Source organism: Rutilus rutilus, assembly GCF_951802725.1.
Source record: "Rutilus rutilus genome assembly, chromosome: 4".
In the NCBI taxonomy this organism is placed as follows: domain Eukaryota; kingdom Metazoa; phylum Chordata; class Actinopteri; order Cypriniformes; family Leuciscidae; genus Rutilus; species Rutilus rutilus.
The window spans coordinates 10,838,541-10,864,111 of record NC_140212.1 but is presented as its reverse complement, the minus strand read 5'-3'; the positions used below and the strand labels follow the sequence as shown (position 1 = coordinate 10,864,111).

At 39.3% G+C, this 25,571-nt stretch overlaps 2 protein-coding genes across 2 annotated transcripts; both read right to left on the bottom strand.

Moving 5' to 3' along the window:
- Positions 1–2,791: 2,791 nt before the first annotated feature.
- On the bottom strand, positions 2,792–8,448 carry LOC311289017 (uncharacterized protein). Its single transcript, XM_084406761.1, has 6 exons — positions 8,345–8,448; positions 7,590–7,653; positions 7,269–7,371; positions 6,749–6,939; positions 5,823–5,945; positions 2,792–4,278 (listed from the first exon to the last, which is right to left on the bottom strand). Exons 2-6 carry the CDS (start codon positions 7,634–7,636, stop codon positions 3,681–3,683), a joined length of 1,062 nt encoding a protein of 353 aa, XP_084262887.1. The 5' UTR covers positions 7,637–7,653; positions 8,345–8,448; the 3' UTR covers positions 2,792–3,680.
- A 2,419-nt stretch (positions 8,449–10,867) lies between these two features.
- Positions 10,868–23,483, bottom strand: cand1 (cullin-associated and neddylation-dissociated 1). The gene is made up of 15 exons (XM_084406760.1): positions 23,133–23,483; positions 20,914–21,057; positions 20,280–20,434; positions 19,982–20,105; positions 19,046–19,302; positions 17,733–17,838; positions 17,262–17,407; positions 15,744–16,036; positions 15,311–15,452; positions 13,568–15,061; positions 13,317–13,412; positions 13,066–13,235; positions 12,821–12,985; positions 12,271–12,378; positions 10,868–11,966 (listed from the first exon to the last, which is right to left on the bottom strand). Exons 1-15 carry the CDS (start codon positions 23,198–23,200, stop codon positions 11,742–11,744), a joined length of 3,693 nt encoding a protein of 1,230 aa, XP_084262886.1. The 5' UTR covers positions 23,201–23,483; the 3' UTR covers positions 10,868–11,741.
- Positions 23,484–25,571: the final 2,088 nt, after the last annotated feature.

Sequence of the window (25,571 nt, the reverse complement as noted above, 5' to 3'; positions counted from 1 at the left end):
CAGGTCTGATACTGAAGTAGCAACTGTGGCTGTAAGCCTAACATTTCACTAGAAATCTGATAGGCAGACGAATGACCTCGGCATAGGAGAGCTGTCTGTAAATGTACTGCAGCTGTTGATACATGTATGTTTCTTTCTTACAGTCACATTCAAACCAGAGGAATTTGACTGTTTCATCAGATGCTCACAATGTTTGTTTAATGGAGAAATAAGGCACTGGAGGGCCTTCGTTACATTGATTTTACCATGGGTAAACAGGTTTTAGATACTCTGCTGTGGACTGTGCCTAAAAATCACTTTAACACATTACCCTGAGTGGCTTGATGGATTTATCAAATGCAATGGCAATATGCCAAAATACACCAAATAATAAACATTTCTTTAAAACAGTTTTTTGGTCCGCTTATAAGATAAGCTATAAATACACATCGACAATTTGTTTTGGTTTAACTTCCTCTTAAGTGTTTTTATGACAGAAAGAAATAGAAATAGAAATTGTAAATCTGTTTCAAAATATTTTCTTTTCTTCCCACAGAACACTTTAGAGGAACTCAATTTTTCTTTGTGCTTCCTTATGGGCATTATCTCTACATAAACTTTTAAGTTGACCTGAGGACTGTTCTTTGCCCCTTCTGTTTGTTTCTAGTGAACTTTCAGGTAGCTTATCAAATTATTGAGGCAAGCTGTCGTTTGCGTCAGAAGTAACAAGCATGGATAATCGTCTCTTGGATTGTGTCCTAAATAAGGGCTTATTCAGGGTTGTGTAATGCTTATAAGGGTGCAAAGGCAGTTTTTCTGAAAGCTGAACATCTCTTAAAATTATCAGAAGATATTGGTAAATTAATTTGCTTATGAAAGAATAAATAAATAAAATAAAAAAATATTAAGAACAGGTTCTTAATGTCTGTTATCAGAATTTACTTTTCCCTAAAGTAACTGTTAATAGTTAATGACCTATTCAATATTGCAGAGCTTAAAATTGCTAAACTTATTTAAGTTACTCTAATGTACTTTACAATAAGGTTCAATTCATTTACTTTATGCATTAGGTATCATGAACAAAAATTTACAATACTTCTAAATACTACTAATTTCTAGACATACCAATACAAGTTGTATAAATTAACATTGAATAATATATATATAAATTAACCTAGATTAAGAAATACTGTAAAAATGCTCATTCAAATGTTCATGATACCTAATGCATTAATTACCTTACTGTATAGTGTTACCAATTACCCTAAAAACTAACCTGCAATATAGACCATTTAGAAACAATCTAGAGTAGTTTCTCTGAAGGTCCAGTAACATGGTCCTTAACATATGTAACATAAATCGGAGACTAGTTAACATGTGTAAAAAGTAAGACACAAACGCCTCAACTGAAAAACATGGATATGTCTCAGGCACAACAGAGAGCCCTCTTTCCATAATGCACAGTTGTGGCAGTGACATGCACTCCTGATTTTTTAAATCACAATATAACCCTTGTGGTGTGCCATGAAAGGGCTTGTTATGCCCTCTAGTGGAAAATACATTCTAGTACATGTTGGCTAACAGGTTTATTTGGAGACACGTTTTTCCCCTGGTGATACTTTCAAACAGGAGTAGACTTACTATATTTGCTTATAGATTTCCTGAGAAAGTTTTATTATTATACCAATTTACAATACTCTGACAACTTTTGTAATGGCAATTTGGTAGTTCGGTCAGTGCATTCAACATGGGGCCCATCCTGCTGTTATTCCCTGTAAGAATGAGAGGAATGTCTGTCAGTTGGAGAGAAAAAGGTCAGGCAGTGCTGGGACAAGGCTGTGGGGGGAATGCAACCATGGGTAATGCCTGACCAGATAATCGAAGCGTGAAACCAGGGAGCTGTTACACCCATACACAAGCACAGCAGGGACCTGAGAAACAGGCCACACACACACACACACACACACACACACACACACACACACACACACACACAAGCACACGCACAGCAATGAAGCTAAGCCTGGGCCTCTGAAGACCCATGTTGTGACATGTTTGCTTACTGCTGGAAAAAGAGATTGTTACACATGTCCCAGCCTTAAGCGCTCATAGTTGCAAAGCACTTCTGTCATCTTCAATATCAAAGTCCCATTCCTTGTGAAACCTCAGAGCCACTCTATTTCATGTGCTATGACTGAAGAATGAAGAATGCGAAAATTCTGCTCTGACTTCATTGGTGAAAAAGCAGTGGTGATCACACACATGCTTTGCAATTTTTGAATTGTGTGTGTGTGTGTGTCTTAGATGTTTGGTACCTTTAAGCCAAATGCTAAAGTGATCTAAACTGCTAAACTTTACATTCAGTAACAGCATTACATTCATTATTCACAATGGTACTTGTAGATAACGCTATCATCAGACCCCTGGTGTGCAGTCCTTCTGGGAATTTGGAATTCGCCGTACATGTTTGAGCCATGCCTGCTGTAAGTGTAGGCAAATCAATGATTAACCACAATACTGCCACTTACACTTTTAATTAAGTGTCCTTCCAATGACTTTTAACAGCAATGATTAGTTGGAAATATAATTAATGAGCTTTATTATTGACACTTTTATTGACATGTTGTTATTGACAAGAGTTTTGGCTGTGTAGGCAGTGTAAATCTGCAAATATCCACGTAAAAAAAATATATTTTGATGCTGTGTGATGTGATTTATATTGAATTTATATATCTATTACTTCAACATTATCATTATTGTCATTGGCATGAACAACAAGGACAATGACAACAATATAAAAACACACACTTTAACTTGAATGTTTTTATTTCTGAAAGATAGCACAGTGCTGGGTCAAAAACCTATGCTGGTCATGGGACCATTGTTTTGAATTTTTTAGCAATAAATGTGAACAAGTTAAGTTCCCATGTCCCTTATTATGAAATGCACAAGAATTTATCCTCAGAATTTAGTTGTCACTGAAAGATAATCATTAGCAATAACTTGCTCTTCAACAGTACCAGGATAAAAGTAAAATTTTAGAATCATGATAGCATTCTGGTTAACACTGACTTTTAAATGACATGGCATCTTTATATGGTATATAATCAGAGGGTTGGGCTGAGGGCAATTGTAACACACAAAATGTATTCAATTCATATGTAGGCTAAAGCAATGGCACTTTTGACATATCCTTAGTAAAGTTCTCTTTATGCCTTAGAAAAAGTGCAATCGATTCCCTGCCTGAGAAATTTTCAAGAAAAACTGAATTCTTTCTATCTTTTTTATTGTCAGTATACATTTCCTCATGGCAATGAGGTTTGGGGCAATTGTAACTTTGTTGTAAATTGTAAAAGTTTTGAAAGAATTGAAAGATCAATTTAAAATGTGCAATGAATCTGTTTTTAATGATCCTTAGGGCTTCCATGGAAAAAAAAGAAAGAAAGAAAGATGATTGGTGATACAGCAATAACTTGAGCTTTGCACAGGAGAGGGTTATGACCATGAGTCCAATAATCACTTAAAATCAGAAAAAGTGCCAAGAGATTGGACAGATGTCTCGGTTTTGGCTTTATTGTCTCTTAACGTGAACAAAATGAATTTGTGATCTTGGTGAACTTTCTGTGATCCTTTGTGCGCAGAGCAATATTAGCTTTTGATTTAGCTTGTTAGTCCACTCTACAGCCATCTTGGTTTGCCTTTCAAGCCGCATGCCTCATCTCTGTGCGATACAGGCGTTTTGGAGAAGGTGTCGGGCAGGTCATGGTGATTTTGGGAAGCTTCTGTCCTTGGGAGTTGCAGACCTCTACGGTGCGCTCCATCAGGGAACTGTATTGGCCCCTATGTGCAGGCAACAGATCTACCTGGTCCTGGTGACAAGAAATGTGGACCTGTGGCAGTGCTGCACGATAAGGCAGTGGAGAGTGTAGGATTTGGCGGCACAGATGCTCCTGGAACTCAGAAAATGGCTCCAGCAGGTGGGCTGCCAGTGGGCAGTCAAACACTCCTCTGTTTGGCGCTTTTTTCAGCACAGACCTCAGGGGCTGGCACGCTCTGTCAGTCTGCCTCATCTGTTGCGTGGTGTTAGGACTGATAGGGTACACTGCCTGCACTACAGGACTTTGGAAAGTAAGTCGAGATCTCGGGGACACTCCAGAGGCTTTGGCAGGAAGCAAGCAGGGCCCATTTCCTTGAACAGTGTGCACATTGACAGACAGAGACGTCTGCCCGACAGGTACAATTTTTGGATGCATCAATGCATGAGCAGGTTTAGCTGAAAGGAATTCCATTTTGTCTGGCCTTTTTCATAAGAGAATGAGAATAATTAGATGTTGAAATACTATATGTACTAGTTATATGCATAAAACTAATAAGCATGCACACTTTGATGAACCAGATGCTTGCTTAGGCTAGGGTTAGTGGTTTGTTAACTTTGTTGCATAACTTGTATTTTGCATGTGTTCATTATGTTGTGCTGCAAACAAGAATGATACCTTAAATTGAGCTGCCATTGAGTTGTGTTATTACTTTTCGAAGCAAACAGACTTAAGATTTTTTTTTGCCTGGTGGACAATAAAACAGGAAAAAAACTTGCATTGGAGGACGGACCAAATTATATCTAGTGACTAGAATATCTTACAGACTTGGGCCAGTAAGCAACCACCTAACAATGACTCAGACCCCTCTAGTAACCACTTAAAAACACTCTAACAACTACCCAGAACACTTTAGCAACCTTGTAGCAATGCACTAAAAACCCTTAGAAATGTACTGTTTAAACAGAGAAAGGTTTAGAGAGTTACAGAGTTTGTCTTTCAGTATAAGAATGAAAGAAACATGGGTCAGGTGCAAGCAACAGAAATGAGATCAAGCATATAGCTGCAAGAGAATTCAATTAAAATTGTCCAAAATTGTTTACCACATATTTATTTAGTTAAAGCGTTCTTTTTTTCTGAAACGATGTCACTATATATTCCAAAGCCTATCTGCCAAGTTGACTATGGGTACACCACAAAAAGTTCCACTACAGGAAAGGTTATCAGGTTTTCAATCACATTAAGATTCAATTACCATTTCTGTTACTAATCGTATTCATCAGTGATGGTCCTGGGAAGCGGAGACATATCTGAAACTCATTGCAAGCGAAGACAAATCTAAAACTCCTTGCTCTTAATTCACATAAGTGCCGTGTCTACCAGAGAGAGGCATTTAAACATACTCTCTGCACTACAACCAGACCTGACTGTGTAGCTGTTTGCACTGTGTAAATCCACTTTATTGGGACACTTTAATTTCAGTTTATTAGCCCAGCTGTGGGGGCTGATAGTAATTGAATAGAAACCTACATGCCCTCTCTCTGCCTCTCAGTTCTCAGCGCTGATCTCCGCTCTCTCTCTCCCTCGCACCTCACAGCCTCAAATAAATGAGGGAAGCAGAAAAATACCTTCCCACGTGATGCCGAGACTAACCAGGCTTTAAATCATTAATAAGCTGGAAATGGCTCTGCATATATCTGCCGGGCGAGATATTGACTGTGCCTTTTCATTTTTGTTCTGTGAATTTAACAGCGCTCCAAATGCAGAACGAAGTCAAGCCATGCCTCTTGCCTACACTGACAAGTATGAAATAATTGTACTTTCCTCTAGCCTAAAAGCGAAGGGCACTGAATTCTGCTGGAAAGTCCTGTTCTTATTGTCAGGTTTTAGATGGCCAGTCAATAGGTGGTTGATTTGAGCTGACGATTTTAAGTTAACAGTTGCATGACCTTTTTTATGAAGCAAGATACAATGTGCATTAAATGTACTTGCAAAGGGTGGTTGTTAATGGAAAAAGGGAGGCAATACCTGCATCCAGACCTACAAGGAGGTCTCGGGGGGTCTGTTTCCTTCCAATTATTTCTGGATTTGGTGATTGGTGGGAGTTTGGAGACAGTTTTGCATCCAGTGCCTTTCACAATCAAACTGCACCTGGTAAATCATACGTTTCAGCAATGAACATATTATGCCACTGAATAACAATTGGCCATTGGTAAACAATTAGTGGTGTACGAAGTCTGTATTAAAGGAATAGTTCAGATTTGAGGGTGATTAAATGACAACATTTTCATTGTTGTGTGAATTATTCCTTTAAAACATGTTGCTTACAAAGTGAACCACTTATATCGCTTATGGCTCTCGCAACTTTTCCTAAGCACTTTACCCTCGGGTGAATCCCTGCCACCATTTTGAAATGCGTTCAACTTCGTCAAGTGGACGAGGGAAGTTTATTTGGACAGACTCTTGACCCCTTGATTTTGACAGAGGGAGTCTACTCATATGTGCACTTCAGGCAGATCCACAGAACACAAAGCAACACGATTGTAACGTCGTAACAGCAACTAGCAGAGATTGCACTTAATTTACCCACCAGTGATCAAGGGCTTAGGGGTGTCCAAACTCAGTCCTGGAGGGCCACTGATCTGCAGAGTTTAGCTCCTACTTGCCTTAACACACCTGCCTGGAGGTTTCTAGTATACCAGTAAGACCTTGATTAGCTGGTTCAGGTGTGTTAAACTGGAGTTGGAGTTAAACTCTGCAGGACAGTGGCCCTCCAGGAGCAGGATTGGACACCCCCGGCTCAGGGTGTTCTATTTAAACCTATTACAAGGGTTCTGCCAGTAGTGGGCACTCTTGCAATGTAAGCAAGGACATACATCCAAGTGAACGAGACGGAGGGACGGGCATAAAAAAGTTGACCAAAACACAGCCCTGGGATGATCTGTGTTCAGTACCTGGTGCTTATGAGAGGGGGTAAACTGATGCGACTCTCAGAATGTCTGTATGACCTCTTGTCTCTGGGTTGGAGGGTTAATGTAGTCATCACCGCTGGCAAGCTCTTGTGACTCCGAACATCATCGTCGTCATCTTCATCCCTGAGTGGCCCCCTTACACCAGGGAGACGGGAGAGGTTGGCAGTTACATCCTGTGTAAAACAAGCAGGGTTGGTGCATACATACATGGGAGGTTCTAGCTGCCATATGTGTGATAATGTACAATTAGCCAGTCATTATTGCAAAATAAACAGGCTGATTAGGATCTTGTTGTATCCAGGGCTGTATTTTGCAACTGTATATTATCCCATATGTTACGCTCCTACTTTCAAAATAAATTGATGTAAGTTGAAATTGGTTTATTATAGGAGAAAACAGTGAGGAATAATACGAGGTACTAATGTAGGAGATTGTCTACCAGATACAATTGTCAAATATACAGGTTAATGGTCAGTGGTCTTAATAATTCTGCAGTGTTTACCCCATGTTGCAGGAATGAGACCGGTTCTGAGAAATGTGATGGTACAGGTGAAACATCACGAAAAGGGGACTGGCTTCTGTGTTTCCTAATTTTATTGGAGGGCCTGTTGGCACAGCAAGTGATTTGGATATATCAATGCATAATAAGAGATACAAATAAGACTAATAGATTTACACTAAAAGTAATAGTAAGTTACATTACTCTTGAAGATTAACCTCAAACATGCATGATGTTTAAAGCTGTAAATGTTTTTGTCTGTTTGTTTGTTCTTGCCATTTATAGTCATAAACGTGTATTAAAGTGTGTATGTGTATATATTACCAGTCTCCATTCCCATCCATGGGAAGGCCTTTGCCAGAAAAGCCCATCCTGATTCTTATTTACCCTTAAAAGAACAAGTTGTTAGAACACAAGCACAAAGATATTCACATACCAAATTAACTTTAATTTATATTACCAAACCTCTCCCTTCCATAAATAATTGTTTAATTAGAGATATTCTTGAGCAATGATTCGGCTTTTATCTTTACCAACAGGATTTCAAGAATTCCATTAGTCTTCAAGAAGCCCATTAACATATAAATAGGTATTTCATTGCATAAATTCAATGCATGTGCACTGAAAATATATTTTACCCGCAGTTGAGATAATTCATCTACTGATTCATCAGGATTGTTTTAAATCAATCTCATGCTTTAAGACATTAATCAAACACAAAATCTACCATGAAATATAAAGCATGTTGCCGGCCCATTTCCCTCCGCATTAACCTCGTATTTCCTTTTTCTCCATTTGACATTTTTCAGTGCCAGATTAAAGATTAAGCATGGAAACTAAAGAAATTAGTGTATTCTGACATTGCAGGCAACAACAAATAAATCAATATAATAATGTAATGAAATGTGCACTGTTTAACACAGCTTTGAAACATTGGCATATTCACCTTTCAGTTCTGATAACAACACATTTCACTGAACATAACTTCTCGAAGTGCAACAATAGTACTTTAGACTGACAAGTATCCTGTTTTGGCATCAGTAATGTTTGGGAAAACATCAGATAATGATACAACTTACCATGGGATTGCAGAATATCAATCAGACCGTTCAGTGGAAAGGCTGGCCACCGCCTCACACTGAGGACAATCCAAAGCACCGCAAGTCAGGACATTACCATGACCACCTTAACAGACCAGTCAAAATCCAAGACAACAAAATTCTCCGCTGTTGATTGGGTGGCTGTGTCCCAGAACCCCACACAGAGTTGAGAACAACCTCTTTCTCTGAAATGATTTGTAAAGGGTCATTTATATCAGAACAGAAGCAAACAAAGAATGACTCAAAATAATAAAGATAATTTTATGTTATTTGCACAACATTATATAGGCTAATACAGTAAAAGAGCCACTCTAACTTATCCTTTGAAGTTGGTTACCCAGCCACAAAATGAGCTCACATCATTTCATCCAATCTAAACCAACAATATAGTTCATGATCGTGTTCCAGTTCAGAGAAACTAAATACAGACATTTGTCAGTGCATAGACTTTACTGTGGCACGTAACTAGTGTAAGCGTCATTAGTGAGATGATATGAGTTATATTCCCCTGTAGGGGGTGAGGTCTCCTTGCATTGTTTAAATCCGGCTTAGAGGTGAAACATTAAGCTTCAGGCTTTAAAGCAGCTACAAGCAGCTGCTCAGCGGGCCATGGAGGATCTGTCAGCAGTAGGGAATCATTAATCTGCAGTGTGCTTTTTACAGCCTCCTGCTGCGTTCTCCCATAGGGCAGTGCAGACAAACACTTCGTCATCATTATAAAACACATTTCATCTGTAATGATGATTAGCCCATTTTTTGGCTTGCTCACAATAATATGATCACATATATACACAATTTGGAAGGGAGGTCTGTGCCGTAGGCTTCCTGTTGTCTTTTGTAAGTGAGGAGAATTTTGACAAAACATTGTTATAATTTTGATAACTTTCTGTGACATCTATCTATCTCTCTGTTTTGACAGCTGTAAAATGTCTAAAATTAGTGTGAACACCTTGTGCCGGCCTACATCTGTCCTGGTGAGCGAACGATCACGTCTGTCTGTGCATTAGCCCTCACACCTCTGATGCAAATCAGGCCACTGTAAATTGGGCTTTAATAGCATTTGCGTGACTCATTAGCGTGCAAATTGGAAGTGGGTTCATTTAAGCGATGACAAACTGCTAATGTACTTTCATGCTTCCAGCAGTCTAGAAGCAGATCAAAACCCTGTTTAGAACTCTTCTGCCCTCATATTAGCCTGTTTGTGTCCTCTGTGGCATGTTGACATGATGATACTTTAAAGTTTTTGTTAGCTTATAAAAATGAATTGCCACCGCTTGTTCACCATGCATGAGTAGTGTCGATGACCTTTGTTTTTCTAATGATCAACACAGACTGACTGAGGACAGACGTCAGAGCTGACCAGGTCTTCACATTATCGTTAATCATAAAATAATTGCAAGCTTGCACTAAGTGAATTACAGCATACTTCCAAGTTATACTTTGAATGATGAAAGCAAAGTTAACCTAATCGGAACTGATAACCACAATACTGCCAGGAACACAAATGAAAAAGTAAATTCTGATTTCACGTTAACTTTACAATTACTCGTTCAAGAAAACAAAGTGAAAATTCGAAGCCGTTTGATACAAGATGATGAAATCTTGGTAATTTTGAAGATGTGCTCAATGTGACAGTGTCGCACAAGCAGACTTTTAACTTGCACCGCAATATCTGCTCCATACTGCCGATTATTCTGGCCAATGCATTAAAATAGTGCATAAATAAATAATAAAATAGTCCAAAAATAATGGAAAACATGTATGGACTTTATATTTGTCCTTAAGTATTGATTAATTCAGACTTGAATTAAATAGACTACAGCTACTATGAGCCTAAAAACAAAAATGTGATGCTACTAACCTTCTAATCAAATCCAGAGCAGTTCTTCCTCAAAAGTGCTAATAAAAAAAATTATAATTAAAAAAAATCTGTGTGCCTTCATTTCCAGAAGTTGAATTAAGTCAGCCAAGCAGATTGGAACTGGCAATTTCAGCCAGCTCTTGTCATTTTTGTGAGCAATATGCATCAGCCATTATGATGGTTCTAACTGTAGTAGAAGGACCATAAAATGACATTTGGATGCAGGCAGCAATGAGCCTTTTATTGATTTCTTACGGAGGAACATTGCCGTATTGTCACACTTCAATGAATGTAAACGCTGTGCATACATGACTACACAAATAAACCTAGATTGTGCATTATACACACTGTGATTTCCAGGGTATCGGATTCAAACTTTAGTCACCCGTTGATCAGCTATACGGTGAGATGTATGATGGTGTTAATTTGCCCAGCTTACAGATATCCTCAAAGAGAGACCTGCACATTAAACAGTACTCAGAGTATTGCGGTAAGATAAACTAGCTCTTTAAAAAAAAAAATTCTATTCCCAACCAATTTTACAGGTGAGGAGTTCAAACAAGGCAGCATCTTAATAGTGGATCTAAACAGCGAGAGCAACACCCTTACGGTTTCAGAATACAGTTGAGCACTTGATAAAATATTCTCCACTCATTTTATTCACAATATGTGCGTTCCATACAGGGCAATATTTTCTCATAACAATGTTCAATGTCATATTTTACCTCTATATGCTGGAGCCAAACAAAACTATCATCAAATAAAAAAAGAAAAATATGCAAATCGTGCGTAGCTGAATTCTCATTCTCTGGATGTGTGACATGCTTATGACTCGCAATTCTGCGGACAGTGGGAATGTAATGAAATGCAATGAAAGAAGAATAAGCAGCCACTCATCCAATGAAACACCCTAACTATGCCACACCTCTTCGGGATAATATTTCTAAGCCTTATCTCGCTCTGTACTTAAGCTGTCAACAGTAAAAAGAGGAGAAATGACATTCAAATCGTACAAAAACCTAATAAAACTTGTCTTATAAGAAACATGAAAAAAAAAAAAAAAAAAACATGGTTCTGAAACGATTCAAATTCACTGAGTGCTATCGTTTACCCCTGTAGATCCCGATTGAGTCGTCGGCAGCCTAGAATGTAAAGAACGAATCTCCCATGGTAACACAAATACTGTGGTCAAATCATTTTCAGGTGGCCGAGTCTCGGAAATTATGAAAACGACCAGAAAAAAAATTAATAAAAAATGGTGGGGGAGGAATGGAGAACAATGAACAATTGAGGCAATTTCCTGTTGTTTATAGAAAAAAAAGAATGTGGAAATAAGCTTTGAAGCTTAGTATGATGAATGTCTGTCCTTTCATTAGTTTTTTTTTTTCTTTTCTTAATTTTTGATTTTTGTTTTCCTCCTATTTTTGATTCAGTGCAATGCATGGAACAATACAAGGGTCCCCCAGGGTTGGTTTTCTTCGTGGATTTTTGGAGTGGGCACATTGTTGTGGTCATTTAACTGGTGTCCATGGATTCCATATTAGCGCTGGTGGAGTCCCTCTGGATGCTGTCAAAGATGGCGGCCAGCTCAGGGTTGGAGCTGATTTGAGACTGGAACTCGCTCATTAGTGGGCTCTTCTCTGCCTCTGGGATGGTTAGCAAGGCCACTACGGCCCGCATGGCAGATCGTTTGAGCTCATCCTGCTTCTCAAACTCCTGCTTTACAGAGTTGGCTTTTACCTGGGAAAGAAAAGGTGTTATGAGCCAACTTCATAATTAGAAATCAAAGGGCTCTCACACTTTTTGAGCAATTAATTGCCACGACTTTTTCATGACCTTTCCAGTTGTTTGTGATTACTGAGAAACGTGGAGAAAGAGGGGAATTGATGAGGATCTGTAAATATTGCAAACCGTATTCAAATTTTCGCTTCCCTAAGAAAACCCACAGATGTCTCAGATTTCCTCTATTTTCAATATACACAGAAAATGCTTTATGTCTGATTTTATTGTTTTTAGTTTATTGTTTGATGAATATCTTGCAAACCTTTGTGGTGCATGTTGCCCTGAGCGGCTCCACAAGTCTGTCCAACCTCTGTAACACTGCACTGGGACACAAACTAGATAATCTGGCCAGCATGAGGAACGTCAGCATCTGTAAGGACATTCATAGAGCAAAAAGAACATTAGGAATTATAAACCTTCATTGTGATTCATGAGCCTATGCACATATTTTGGTCCCACTGTATCTTTGAAGTCCCTAGTAACTATCAAAAACACATGGCTTGATAGATAAATGCATAACTTGATAACTCCTGTTTAAAGTGGGTAGGTAAACAATTTAAACTTAAAATACAACATTTTCTAGTACAAAGCACTTCTACTTCATTATCATGAAAGTACACCTGGTAATAAGTACATTAAAAATAAGGTTGGATCACGTTTGTTGTCAATGCATTATGCATTTATGCCTTTGATGACCACACACTGAATCTTTGTTAATCAATTCACTCTTTCATCTTCTGTGGTCGCTAAATGCTCTGCATGGCCCAAAGGCCTGTCTCATGAAAGATTCATGGATTACTCTGACGGCTTACCTTGATATCGTAATGGTCCTTAAGTCCATCTTCAACATGGTTTAAGAATTCAAAGATGTCAAGTCTATCAAGGCAGCTGTCTAAAAGAGTGTACATGCATTCAAATGCAGCCTTCCGGATATCCAGACCATCGTCCACTGTGTGTTTGAACGGACCCATCTCAACCTAGAAAGAGGTAATTATACTGAGTTTTGAGGTTTGAAAAAGACAGTGAAGCAATAGGCTTTGGACAAAGGGCAGATTACCTCTCTGATTAATTCTTTGCGCACTTTGGTCTCATTGTACAAATGAGGGAGAACTGTATCCAACAGGTCTCGAATAAGTGAAGGTTTGTTATGAGCTGCTGAGTTGAAGGTAACTAGAGCCACTCTTCGTACATTGAGGTCTGGATCTTCCAATGTTTTCAAGAAATCACCTAGAAGTATTTTAATAGTATTACAATAAGTTTTCTAAAAAGTGTTCAACAAAATTCAAAATAGTGCAAATTAGTACTTGCCTATGCAGTTTTTAAGAAGGGGGTCAATTGTCTGTGGGTGATCAGAAATCGTGAATTTAACAGCTGTAACTACTGAGCTCCTGGCATAAGATGATCCTGGGGAGAGAAAGAGAACACCTCAATCAAAACTTAGATTTTTATATATATATATATATATATATATATAAAAAGTTTATGATATAAAGAACTTTATTTAACTGAAATTTATCAGTGTTTTGATACAGATTTAACAGGCAGAGTTTGAAGATCACCTGATAAGAGATAGCCTTTTAGCCTGGGCAGAAGAGTCTCTGGGTCGATAAGTGTTAACTTTCCCAGACATTCAGCTACCACGTTCCTTGTGCCTTCTTCTGTACACTCGCAGTGTTTGAGCAACAGTGCCCACACATTTTCTACATAGGGTTTGAGCCCTGCGACCGAGGCAGAGCTGATAATTTCCTTGAGAGAGTGCAACAGCAGGTACTGTCGCTTGGGCTGGCCAGAGATCTCTTGCAGGACAAAGGGCAGGTACTCCGGGAGGTTTCCCACGCTTATGCTGCCTAACGCATATGAAGCTGCCGACTTGACCTCTTCGCTGGCTGAAGAGAAGGCATCCAGGATGACCGTTTTCAGCTCAGGCTGGCCACTCAGATCAACATGATGACCAACCTCTCCCAGGGAAAGCAGAGCCAGCAATCTGATAGAGTCGGTGGAGCGCGAGTTCTTCACATCTTGAATGAACTGTCCCACCACTGCAGGGCCCTCTTTAGGACAAGCACGGGTGAGAGCGGCCACACACTTTGCAATGGAGTAGTAGGATTGCTTATGGGTGAGCGCTGCACTCTGGGCATACACGGGACCTGTTAGCATACGTAGCAGGTCCATGTAGCCCAAGCTAGCAGTTCCCGTGGCTACAAGAGCCTGGAAGAATTCCAGCATGGCACTAAGAGCGCCACCTTGCAGCAACGGTGAACGGACCAAAGCTATGAGTTCAGCCAAAATAGAGCCACTTATTTTAGACAGTGAGTCAGGGTGGACTCGTGCAAGCGTGGTGAGGAAGCTGATAGCCATCTGGGAGACATGCATATCGCTTTCATTGATAAGAGGCGGCAGCTCAGCCAGTACAGCGTCGATCATGGCCGGTGTTACACTATCGCTGTAGTTCTTGACCAGAATGTCCAGTGCAGCCAGTGTGCTTAGTTTTAATGCTCGTTGGTTCTTACGCAGAAAGGAGGCAAGAATGGGAACAGCCTCACCCAAGATGGGCCTCAGGTTGATCTTCAGCGGCGAACCTGCGATGAGGGTGAGAGCTTTGACAGTGGTCAGCCTTGTTATCTCGTTCTTCAGTCGCTCTAGGAAGATGAGGAGAGTGCCTGGTAGGTCCGCACCAAGGCTATCACCGAGGTTGCAGATAATTTGCCCCATACAAGAAATAGCGCGCTCCTTGACTTCCTGGTCGATATCTGCTGCCTTCAGCCTTTTAATGGTGCAAGCAAAAAGGTCAGTGATGTAGGGTGAGGCATCAAAAGCATCTGTTAGATCCAGGGGCCTGATGACTTTGACCAACTGCTGGGTGACCAGCAGTGCTTCAGAGGTGATCTTATAAAAGGGATCACCCACACAAGCAACTACAGGAGGCACTATAGCCTGAACATGGGGGTGGAAGACTTGAGGTTGATGGTTGCACAGGATCACATACAAGCAAGACAGGGCATCTATCTTCAGGTTTGAAGAGCTTGACTTATCGTTGAGGGAAAATATGATTCCTAGATGGAATAAAATTCACAAATGTCACTCCAAATGCTAAAGTATTTTCAAATATTGAGAAACTTAACAATGGCTACAAAAGATTTCCAACCAAAAAAAAAAAAAAGACCAAACATTTCCAGGTTTACCCCATGGTGCTTTTATAAATAAAGGTAAAATGCTGGTCAAACTTGGCAAGAATTAAGCAAATGATCATGGAATGAATGACTACTCGCTTTAACATGTAGTAGCTTGCCTGTGGCACATACCTGGGATGAGAACAGGAATGTGCTGTGTCAGGGCGCCTGGCAGCACGTTTACTAATTCTGTCAGCATGTTGAAGCAGCACTGCCGGGTCTTAACACTTTTTTCCTTCATCTGCTTGTGCAATGCTTTCACTATCATGGACACCTGCAAAGGCACACAAAACATCACACTCATGAATTAACTTTAATAATTAGGAATCCCAAATGTCTGGAGTAGTGTTTTTGTCTCCAAATAGTCTTCACAGTATATTACAATGAAGACTTAAATTATACAATATATGATAATATATTGCAAAAAAGTTACATCATCTTGACAAGTTGAGCATCAAATAATTTATGTGCAAAATGTACATCAAAACACAAAGAGCCAGGAACAAATCTGTGTGTATGTATGAACTAGCAGTCCTAGGTAAAAACAATTTTTTTTTTCCTCTACCTGGATTTGAAGCATTGTGAGAGGAGTCTCTCCCTGTTCCATGGCATCTGGGTCACAGAGCCAGCTCTGGGCAGGGCGTGTCTGCTTGAGTAGGGACAAGTAGGCATGGAACACATCTGCCTTCACGTTTTCTTCCCGCTCTTTAAAGCGGGCAATGAGCGCCGGTGAAACAGTGCGGTAGAACTCGGGTAACATCTCATGTCTGGTGCTCACCACGGCGTCCAAGCACTTTGCTGCTGCTCTCCTCACTTTCCAACTCATGTCGTCATCATCACTGTACTCATCGTCACTTCCTGTTTGGAGTTAGATTATATCATAATCACAGCCACTAATTTGAATAACTCCATCTGTTGCAACTGCTACAATTCATATTGTTCATATTTTATTCCATATTGGCCAAAACAGTTGGCATATTATGTATGTAGATGTGTCTGGGTACCAAGATACATCTCAAACTAGCAGCTACAAAAAGGATTTCTCTGTAAACACTCAGAGTGTGGAACATATAGGGCTACAAGTTTGTCCCCTGAACCACAAAACACGAAAACCATGGACTTCTGAAGTGTGGACTTCAAAGAGAAAAACAAACATACCCTCAAATCTGCTGCCAAACTGTACGAGCCTCCTAAGGCTGCTTACAAGCTAGTGCACAGTCAGCACAATCAATTATTGAAAAGAAAACAGAAAATAGGTACGAATATGATTCATGCATGAAAATGACACTCCAATAGGAGCAGAAAATATAAATCCTTGATGCCAAAAAAGATCAAGTAGAACAAAGGCAGTCATGAATGCAGTGAATGTCTAGCAAGCTTTAGGAAAGGGGCTTGTCATTATAGTCTGCTCCTGTCAAATTCTGGGGTGCAGCAACCCATATTTCTTCAACCATGCTTCCACATGAAAAACTTCATTCCAACACTTTCAACATGCAACGCTTAGCACATCCACACTCAGTTGTGCTTCAGAGCACTAATGGTTAAATAAAGCATTTTCACTCAGAGAATGCACAACCTCTGTCAAAGAAAGTGGCACGACATGCTCAGCACATGCATTAAGGAGGGTGAAAAGGTGCCGGCTTGACAATCTCTAAGGTGCCAGAGGAACGGTGGCAAATGTTTAAGCCTGTCTAGTCATTACAGGACAATCAGTACCCCCAAACCTATCTCAGAGCCTTTTCAGCTGTGAAAGCATAGGCATTATTTTAAGCTGCTAGACCAGACCAGTTACCACCGTCCATTCACTCCAACAAGAAGCTGAATTCTGATGGTCTTGCAAACAGTCTTTGCAGAGGTCCAACTTTTTTTGTCTTCAAACACGGACAGACTGCCTCTCTGACTGCTGTATTACCAATACGGTGCTTTCATTGTTATTACTGTTATGCGACAAGCAGAGGCTAACACACACCAGAACTAACAAACTGAGGTGGTAACTTACAGCTAAACAGACTCTTTTGGTTTGGGAAAGAGAATAAATCCTTCTTCCCTCAGACAGAGAGGAGAAATGAGCCCCGCCTCGTACCTTGATAATCTTCGTCTACACCATCGGCATCCATTGCATTCTCATCTTCATCCTCGTCGTCATAGTTGTAGTTGGGGTCATAGGTCAGATACTTAAGACAGATGCTAATGACTGTTGGGACATGTGGGTAGACTTCCTTTGGACACCTGGGAATCAAAAGCAGTAAGTTTATTTTTAATTAAACATATAACCATACAAGTCATGCAACAAGGAAACTTCAAGATTGCAGCTTTTCAATGGCTACATTTTTGTTGGTAATATTCTTATTATCTATACTACTACTAAACAGCAGAACAACGTAGTCATAAAAATTAAGAAATAACCAAATATTTGCTCTTTTTTCCCCCACTCTCTGGTCCAACTCATCTATTATAATATCATGAGAAACAAACTCAAATTGTAATACTTTAATAGAAAATATAATTTTCTATTATCACAAATGTCAGCGGTTAGATGGAGACGTAGACTAACCTCCTTACGAAAGACTCAAAAGCTTGTATGCAGTATTCCCTCAGTTCATCATCATCAACATTGCAGAACTTCACCACCAATGGGATGATCTTCTCCAAATACTCACCTGCAGGATAAAATCAGCATGTTGTCATTACCATCATTACGCACACTTCAGACAGTTGCAAAGCATAACATCGAACTGTAATAATTCATTGTGAAATAAAATTGAGTTTGGAGAGCTGCAAGATAAAGGCCTTGCTTTTTTCAGCACAATCAAAGAAACAATCTTAAGATGACAAAAAGACTTAATTAAAACTGTAGCGCCAAGAGATAGCTAGAAAACAACTGAGTGCATTCCACTGAAGTAATCTTGTGCATCTTAATCGCAGCTGTCTTTGTTTCATCAAACGTAGGCGGTAATTGGCTGATGGGGAACGGCGCACCACAGCAGCAAACCTAAATGACTTTTCACTTCATTTCATTTGTGCCAAATGGCCTGCCTTAGCAGCGCAGCAATGGAACAACGTTGATGACAAGGTGACGGGTAATAACGACCGTACTGGAGATTGTTCTATCTCCTGTCACACAATTACATTCTGGCAATTTGTTCGGTCAAATTCCAAAGAGAGTTGACTTCAAGCTTATACCCCCTATATATAATCGTGCTGTGGGGGTGGAACCGTGGAAATGTAGAAAACGGTAAAAGTTGTGAATAATTATGGATAACTTCAAAGTGTTTTATTATTGTATCAATTATTAAAAACTGCGGAAAAGAGAGATCAATGAAATATCTTTGAATGACGTCAAAATACTTCTTGTCAAAGAAAAAAATGATGGGGAGAGAGATGGCACACCTCGGCCTGAATAACTTCTACTGCTCATCAACCTGAGCAATCATAAAGTGAAATGTAATCAAGATTCGATGTCAACACTGGTGACCTCAATCTTGAGTGAAACATTTTCTATCGTGAGAAAGGACTCCGGACTTCAAGATCAAGCCATGGTAAAAAGGCAATACCTAGGAGGGGAGGATATCATTACACAAATGTATTTACACTATGCTTTGAGCAAAAAAAAACAGCTATTGTAATAATTGGATCATTTTCATTAAAGATCTTTGAGGATAGCTTTGATTTGCTTTAGCTCATTCCAGCAAAGGCTAAATTACAGCATCAGTGGTGAAACTAATAGCTGTATGAGAAGATCACAGATGATGGCTTCAATAAGTGCACACTAAAATTGCTTTCAGCACTTAAAGAGTAACCGAGATGAGGTCTTGAACCCCAAAGACATTAAGTTAACTGAGGTCTTTAACAACGGGGGAGCCTCACCGATTCTGTGGCCAGCTTGTCTGCTGATGGCAGCAATACACTGGATGTAAGTGCGCGTGGTTGACATGGACTCGTTGCGTGAGAGCTCGGATAGTAAGTGCTCGATGAGGTCCACAAAGACCAAGTTTCCGCAGCTCATGACCAGGTGTCCCAGGGCTATGATGGTCCTCTTCCTTACTGCCAGGCGAGGGCTTGTCAGTTGAGGCAGCAGACAGCTCAGAATGGAAGGGTGGAAATTCACTAAGAGGCCTCCTTGTCTGGATGATTGAACACAAACAATGTTAGACATTCAAAAGAAGAGATAGTTGCAAAGACCACATAATGACCACTAATTTGGTTGGTTTATCTTTTTTATTAGATTATAACATACTAACACTCTTACTATTTCTGCAGTATACTGCATGTATAGCAAATTTTCTTTATTTTCCTCCAAAAACTACAACTATAAACTTAGAATAAACAATGTTAGCATCCATTGGTGTGAATACAGTTGTTATAGTTTCATTCTTAGTGTGAACAGGCTTTAAATCCTAATGTTTAAATGATTCTGTGTAGCTCTACTGGTAAAGCATGACCTTAGAAATGGTGTGGTTGTGAATTCAATTCCCAAGGCACACAGAAGCTGGCAAAAAAAAATCTCAAAGTCGCTTTGGATAAAAGCGTCTGCCTAATGTATGTGTGCAAGTACAAATGCATTCACCCAAGTCTGCCATTAGTTACCACACAACAGAGCCGAGCATCAGCATCTAAACTAAAAGACCTTTATCGTACACTCAGCTCAGTGAACTGAGGAAAAAGACAACTGAGAACTGTCACAGAGGGGAGATGCGTGTGCACAAACACATCAAGAAATTACCTGGCAGGAGCCCATGTGCACTCAAAAGCAAAATTGGTCTAAACAAGAGCAGCAGTCATCACATGGCTTGTCTGACATACCTGCACAGCATGTCTGCCATGATGTCCAATGCTTCCAGCTGAACTGAGACATCCTCCTGCTTGGCAATGGCACTTGTGAGGCGGCCTGTAATCTTTTTGCAAACGCTAGCAGCAAGAGCAGAGCCTAAAGCAAACAGAAATGGACTTAGCAGTCAAGATGGCACATGAAAATAACTAAATATAGCCATACGCATGTGAATTAATTCTCTGTGCATAAATCACAATATAGAGGGGAAAAAAACCACAGTTGGGGAATACAACTGCAACAATATTATTACGCAGGGAAAACATGTTTTACCGCTGGACGCTGGCGGGAGCTCTCCAATCACCGTTTTGAGGCCGATGCTAGAAATATCTCGAAGCTGCTCCTTATCTGACAACATGTTTGTACACAATGTATCAACAATGGTTTCGACCTGGTACTCCTTCACTTTGCTGACAAGTGGGCCCAAACTGCAAGAAATAAGGACTTTTAGTGCAACCTGTGAAATGCTCTGTACTGCGAAATGGTACATTACAAATTATTTCTGTTTAGCATACAAGTCAGTGTTAATCCATTCGCAAGATGGCTTTAACTGCCATAAGGTTTAAAAAGAGTCGTTGTTTACTTGCATTTCAGCACAAAGACCGAATGAAATGAAAAGAGATTACTGTGACTTATTCATGCAATCCCTTCAAAACGATCAAGAAAAAAAAAAATAGAGGTTAATCTCAAAGGCTAACAACCAAGATAAATCAAAGTAAAAAAAAAAAACAGCAATACCTCTCACTAAATCACTGTGGCATGAATCAATTTCACATTAAAACATTTTCATAGAACAAACTGAAGCCAATTCATGAAGGACATAATGAAAACACCCAAGTAAAAGCAGCTTTCAAGTTCATGCAAGCACAGAAGGACTGAAACAAATGAACAATGGCAAAAAGCTTACCATTTTACAGCCAGATTCTGAACTTCTCCATTCTTGTCCTCCAGGAGCTTTAAGATCATTTTGACCACCTTCCGTTCACTATCATCATCCAGCTTTATGGAGTCCTTCTGCAACTCGGACATCAAATCATTGGTGGCCATGAATCTGAGGGAATAAACAAGGACTTGTTATGAATCATTTATCAGTTTACTTTTTTTTTTTTGAAGAAAGAGTTTCTCCCACCAAAATGTAAATCCCTACCCTCCAACCACCTGTCATATAAAGAAAAATTCATTATCCAACCATTTCCCAAAGGATAAAATCAGGCATCATCAGCATTTTCTTGTATAAGTTTTCGCAAAAGTAAACGGTTGCAAGGCGTTTTTCCCAATGGTCCACACAGTGACACACTTAAAGAGGGTTTCATGTGACTTCAGCACTAACAGAATGGCTACTACAAAGAGGACTAGAAAAAGGTGAGAACCACCTGAATGGCAGGGGCTGCTGGCATTATGTCAAAGCAAATGGACTGACTGAAGCATTTTCACCTTTTCATCTCACTTGTCATGGTTTGCTAAATTCATAATCCACTTCTGAGCAGAAACTGGAGTGGATTAAAATGAAATCTTGTCTTTGGGTGCCAACATCAAAGCCTCAGCACAAAACCTCATATGTGACGTGAGCGAAAACCCTCTGCATACCCTAATACGTGCCATCTCTCTCTCTCTCTCTCTCTCTCAAACACAGTCCTAAAAGCGTCTGCTTTGGCATATATTTGAAGGCATGGAATCTCTTATTCCAGAGAGCCTAAGTAAGAATGAATAATGCATGAGACGCACGCTCCTACAGCAGAGCGAGAGAGGGAACGCCAGCACACACCAACAGAGGAGACCTAGAATGGTGTGTAAGCAAAATGTTCCCAGGGGTAAAATCTTGTGAATTTCAGAAAGAGCTGGAATGAGAACAGCAAGTGGTTTGACGTGAATGACAGGCAGGGTAGACTCTGGAAATATGATCCGATGGCTGCATTAGTATTCATTTGAAAACTCCTGTCAGATATGTATAAAACTCACAAACCATTAACCTCCTGGTGGCTGCTGTCGAATATACTGACATCTTTAAAGGGAATCCCCCAAAAGTAAGAAAAGCATGTCAGAACATATTACAAATTGTAACTGTATAGACCATTTAGATTATGAACTACAATTTCATGATAATCATTATGCTTTTAAACAGTTATCAACATATTTACACATGCTTCTGGCCTTGACAGCATTTCAAACCAGACAAGTATTCTCAGAACAAAGTCAATGAGGACCGTTGCATAATTATAGTTATAACATTGAGGGAAATATCTACCATCATTATTATACAAAAAAAATAAAAAACTCCCTTTTTCAAATGTTTCCATCATATATATTAAAACATTTCACAGAGCCTGTAACTTACAAAGGACAAGTCAACTTCTGCCTTAAGTGTCAGTCTGCACAAATACAATCGATTAACAACTTAATAAAATGATAAAAGAATGACATGTCAAACCTGTTTTAACTTAAATGTATAAATGATACAATTGTTTCTGAAACACTGAATGCAGAGATCCTAATAAAAGATAAACCTTGAATTCAATATCAATTCTATACAATACAAACTTCTATAAAAAGTAGCTTATGTAACGTTAGTTAAATTCTATGCACATTTCATGGACGTGCACTTATGCTAATATTAGCCAACTTCTACGAACACGAGGAAAGTAAATTACACCAAATTACATCAAATGGTGCACTGACTCAACAACTCTGCTAATTTTGTCCATTGTTTGTAATACATAATTGTACTCGTTACAAATGATATGACAGGTCGAGTGCAGTGCAGTGCCACCAAAACGAAAAGCTAAGGCTAATAGGCTAACACTAGCTTGCTAACATCCACACTAAAACACACACACGTTTGACAGCTTATATTCCAACATGAGAGGGCAAATTAACAAGTTATAGCCGTGAATGCACAGCCCATGCACAATTGTAAACGGCAAAAAATCCAAATGAATCCCCGTACAGTATGAGTTAGCTTGTTAGCTTAGCATGTCAATCTAAACAACAACAGGGGCGCGATACGAGGCCTAAAACTTTCTGCGATCGCTTCATTATTTATTAAACCATTTAAACGCCATCACAAGCCCTGAAAATGAACGTGCATGCTCTTTAACACTCGATATAGACATGTGCATCACGACTGACCTGAAATCCTTGTCGCTGGATGTCATTTTCTCCAAAAGATTAGAGATGTGGTATGAGGCACTCGCCATGTTTGCAGTCAGGAAAACCACTTGTGTGTGTGTTCAGGGCCAGAATGATTTAGTTCGCCTCTTTTTTGAAGGTTTAAAGGGGTGTAAAGTACAAGACGAATATCCAGAGTTTGTTGTGCAGGTAGGTGATCAGCAGCAGCTGTGCGGGGAAGAGCAGACGCTCATGCCTTGAGTTTGGATGGGTTTGAATGGAGGTGCTGCTCGCTTCTGCAGGAGGGAGGAGCTCAGACTAGACAGACACTGCTGTCTATGAGAAGACAGAGGAAGAGTGGGGCCGTGTTGCAAATCCTAGTCTGCTGCCTACTTGGATAGCATGTGTTGCTACTCCATCTTTTGGAAATCATTTTATTTGTGTGGTGATGACAGGTAAAAGTGTTCTCATAATACTCAAATAATTTAACACGATCCTTTATTGTTTTGTATGAATTTTATGATTCACTCGTGTGCTGTTATCTGTCCCTGAACTGTGTAGGTTAGTGGGTAAATGCACATAAAAATAAAAATAAAACTCTATTAGTTAGGCTAAGTTATTAGTATAACTTGTTGGGCAGATGTTTACTTTGATTGTGAAGGGTTACATTTTATGGAAATCTGGTATATCATTTTAGATTTAATATTTCACATTTGTTTACATGTTTTGTACAAGATATATGTAAGCTATGCATGTATATATGTTAATATATAAATTATATGTTAATATATAATACATTATATGATTATATATTATATAAATATTTCCGTTACAGTATTTTACAGTAAATATCCTGTTAATAGTTTTACCATTTGTGGTACGGTAATTTTCTATTAAACCTTTTTTATTTATTTTTTACATTCAATAGTTCAAAACAACTGAGATCAGATCAATCCTGACTGATCAATGAGAGGTGGATCACATCAAGGTCGCTTGATGACTAGGAACTCCAGAAAGCTGGCAAATTATATATTGTCTGGAACTCAAATAAATGGGTGTCTGTTATTTCATTTTATTCACTGAAATGACCTGGTGCATGAAAGTCAGAGAGAGAGGAAAGAAGAACTAGCAATTACCCTTTACAGAGTACTCCCTAAGACTAGTTTGACTTCTGGGCCAACTGTTATGTGGTGGTGAGCCCTATTACATTCATCCTGGCCTTCAGCGTGTCCTCATTCAAAATCTCTGTTCAACGCCTACACTGTTCCCAGAGAGGAATTCAGCACATTTCCCTCATCTTCTCCTCTGAAATGCTCTTAGAATGACTGTGAAATACAGGGAGGAAAAGATTGAATAGATCATCATTTAGTCCTATCCCCATGCTGTGTTTTTCTTTCCACTTTATTATACTTTCTAGCATATACATTCATATTTTATTATACATTGAGTGGATAAGGGGCTGAATGTCATACAAAGATATTTTCTATAATGCGTTTTATGTATTAGCATGACATTTTTGCAGAAGACTGCCTTCCAGCATTGTCTGACCCACTCTCACAGTCTTAAAATCTGCATGCCATATTGCATTGTCTTATCTAATTTGTCTTTGAGATCAAATATGGAATGGTTAGATGCACTGCACATTGTTTTTGACTCAGTAGGAGACAGGAGGTCAAATATAATTAGGATTACAATCATTGCACTTTTGGCGGTGCAGAGTGTGGTCATGCAGTGAAGTACATCCTTACGCCTCCATATACACACATGCATCACAGATTAACTGAAGATAAAAACAGTAGAAATGGCCATTGTGTGTAATGTAAATGTAATGATGTAAATAAAACTTAAAATAGGTTTCCACTGAATAAAGGTAATTTTATAAATATTTGCCTTTGATTTCATGCTTGTCAATCTGTAATTTTATTTTGAAGCACAACTCCAAATCAATTTACCATGATATCAGTTATGATTTCTCAGAATACCCGCAACAGCTGTGTGGAAAATGGCTCTTGGATGGACACCAGGTGGCAAAGCCATAGAAAGGAAATAAAAAGATAGCAAGTGTGTGTCTGCATGCCAAAGCAAACATGAGAGGTGAAATAAAGCTATTTCATTCAAAACTTATTAAATGGGTTTCTTTTTCATTTATTTTAAATAGCACAATAGATTGAGATTTTAAACATGCCAGTGATACATAATTACTATGCAGAAAACTAAATTCTGTGAGAAACCCACCATCTCCAGATGTCAAATTTGATGTTCGTTTTTTTCAAGAATGATACGATTTTTGTAGCATATGCAGAATTCAAACTGACATTTGATTGATCTCTGTTGCAGTGGGACAAGGCTCCAGTAGGTGTCATGAGAGTGGGAGTATGAGCATGCGTATGTGTGTTTTGGAAAGACATTGAACTGAAATGATAGAGAGAGACCTCTTGTCATTGCGGAGAAACATCTACT

Bases quoted from the DNA above. Each gene is read 5' to 3' on its own strand.
- cand1 (XM_084406760.1), bottom strand. From the start codon at position 23,200: ATGGCGAGTGCCTCATACCACATCTCTAATCTTTTGGAGAAAATGACA. The intron at 19,303-19,981 runs GTATGTCAGACA...TCAATCATCCAG, and splicing joins ATGGCAGACATGCTGTGCAG to ACAAGGAGGCCTCTTAGTGA. The intron at 11,967-12,270 runs GTTTGCAAGATA...TTTCTTTCCCAG, and splicing joins GGGCAACATGCACCACAAAG to GTAAAAGCCAACTCTGTAAA.
- LOC311289017 (XM_084406761.1), bottom strand. From the start codon at position 7,636: ATGGGCTTTTCTGGCAAAGGCCTTCCCATGGATGGGAATGGAGACTG. The intron at 6,940-7,268 runs GTAAACACTGCA...TGTTTTACACAG, and splicing joins TCTCATTCCTGCAACATGGG to GATGTAACTGCCAACCTCTC. The intron at 5,946-6,748 runs GTACTGAACACA...ATGATTTACCAG, and splicing joins CCCCCTCTCATAAGCACCAG to GTGCAGTTTGATTGTGAAAG.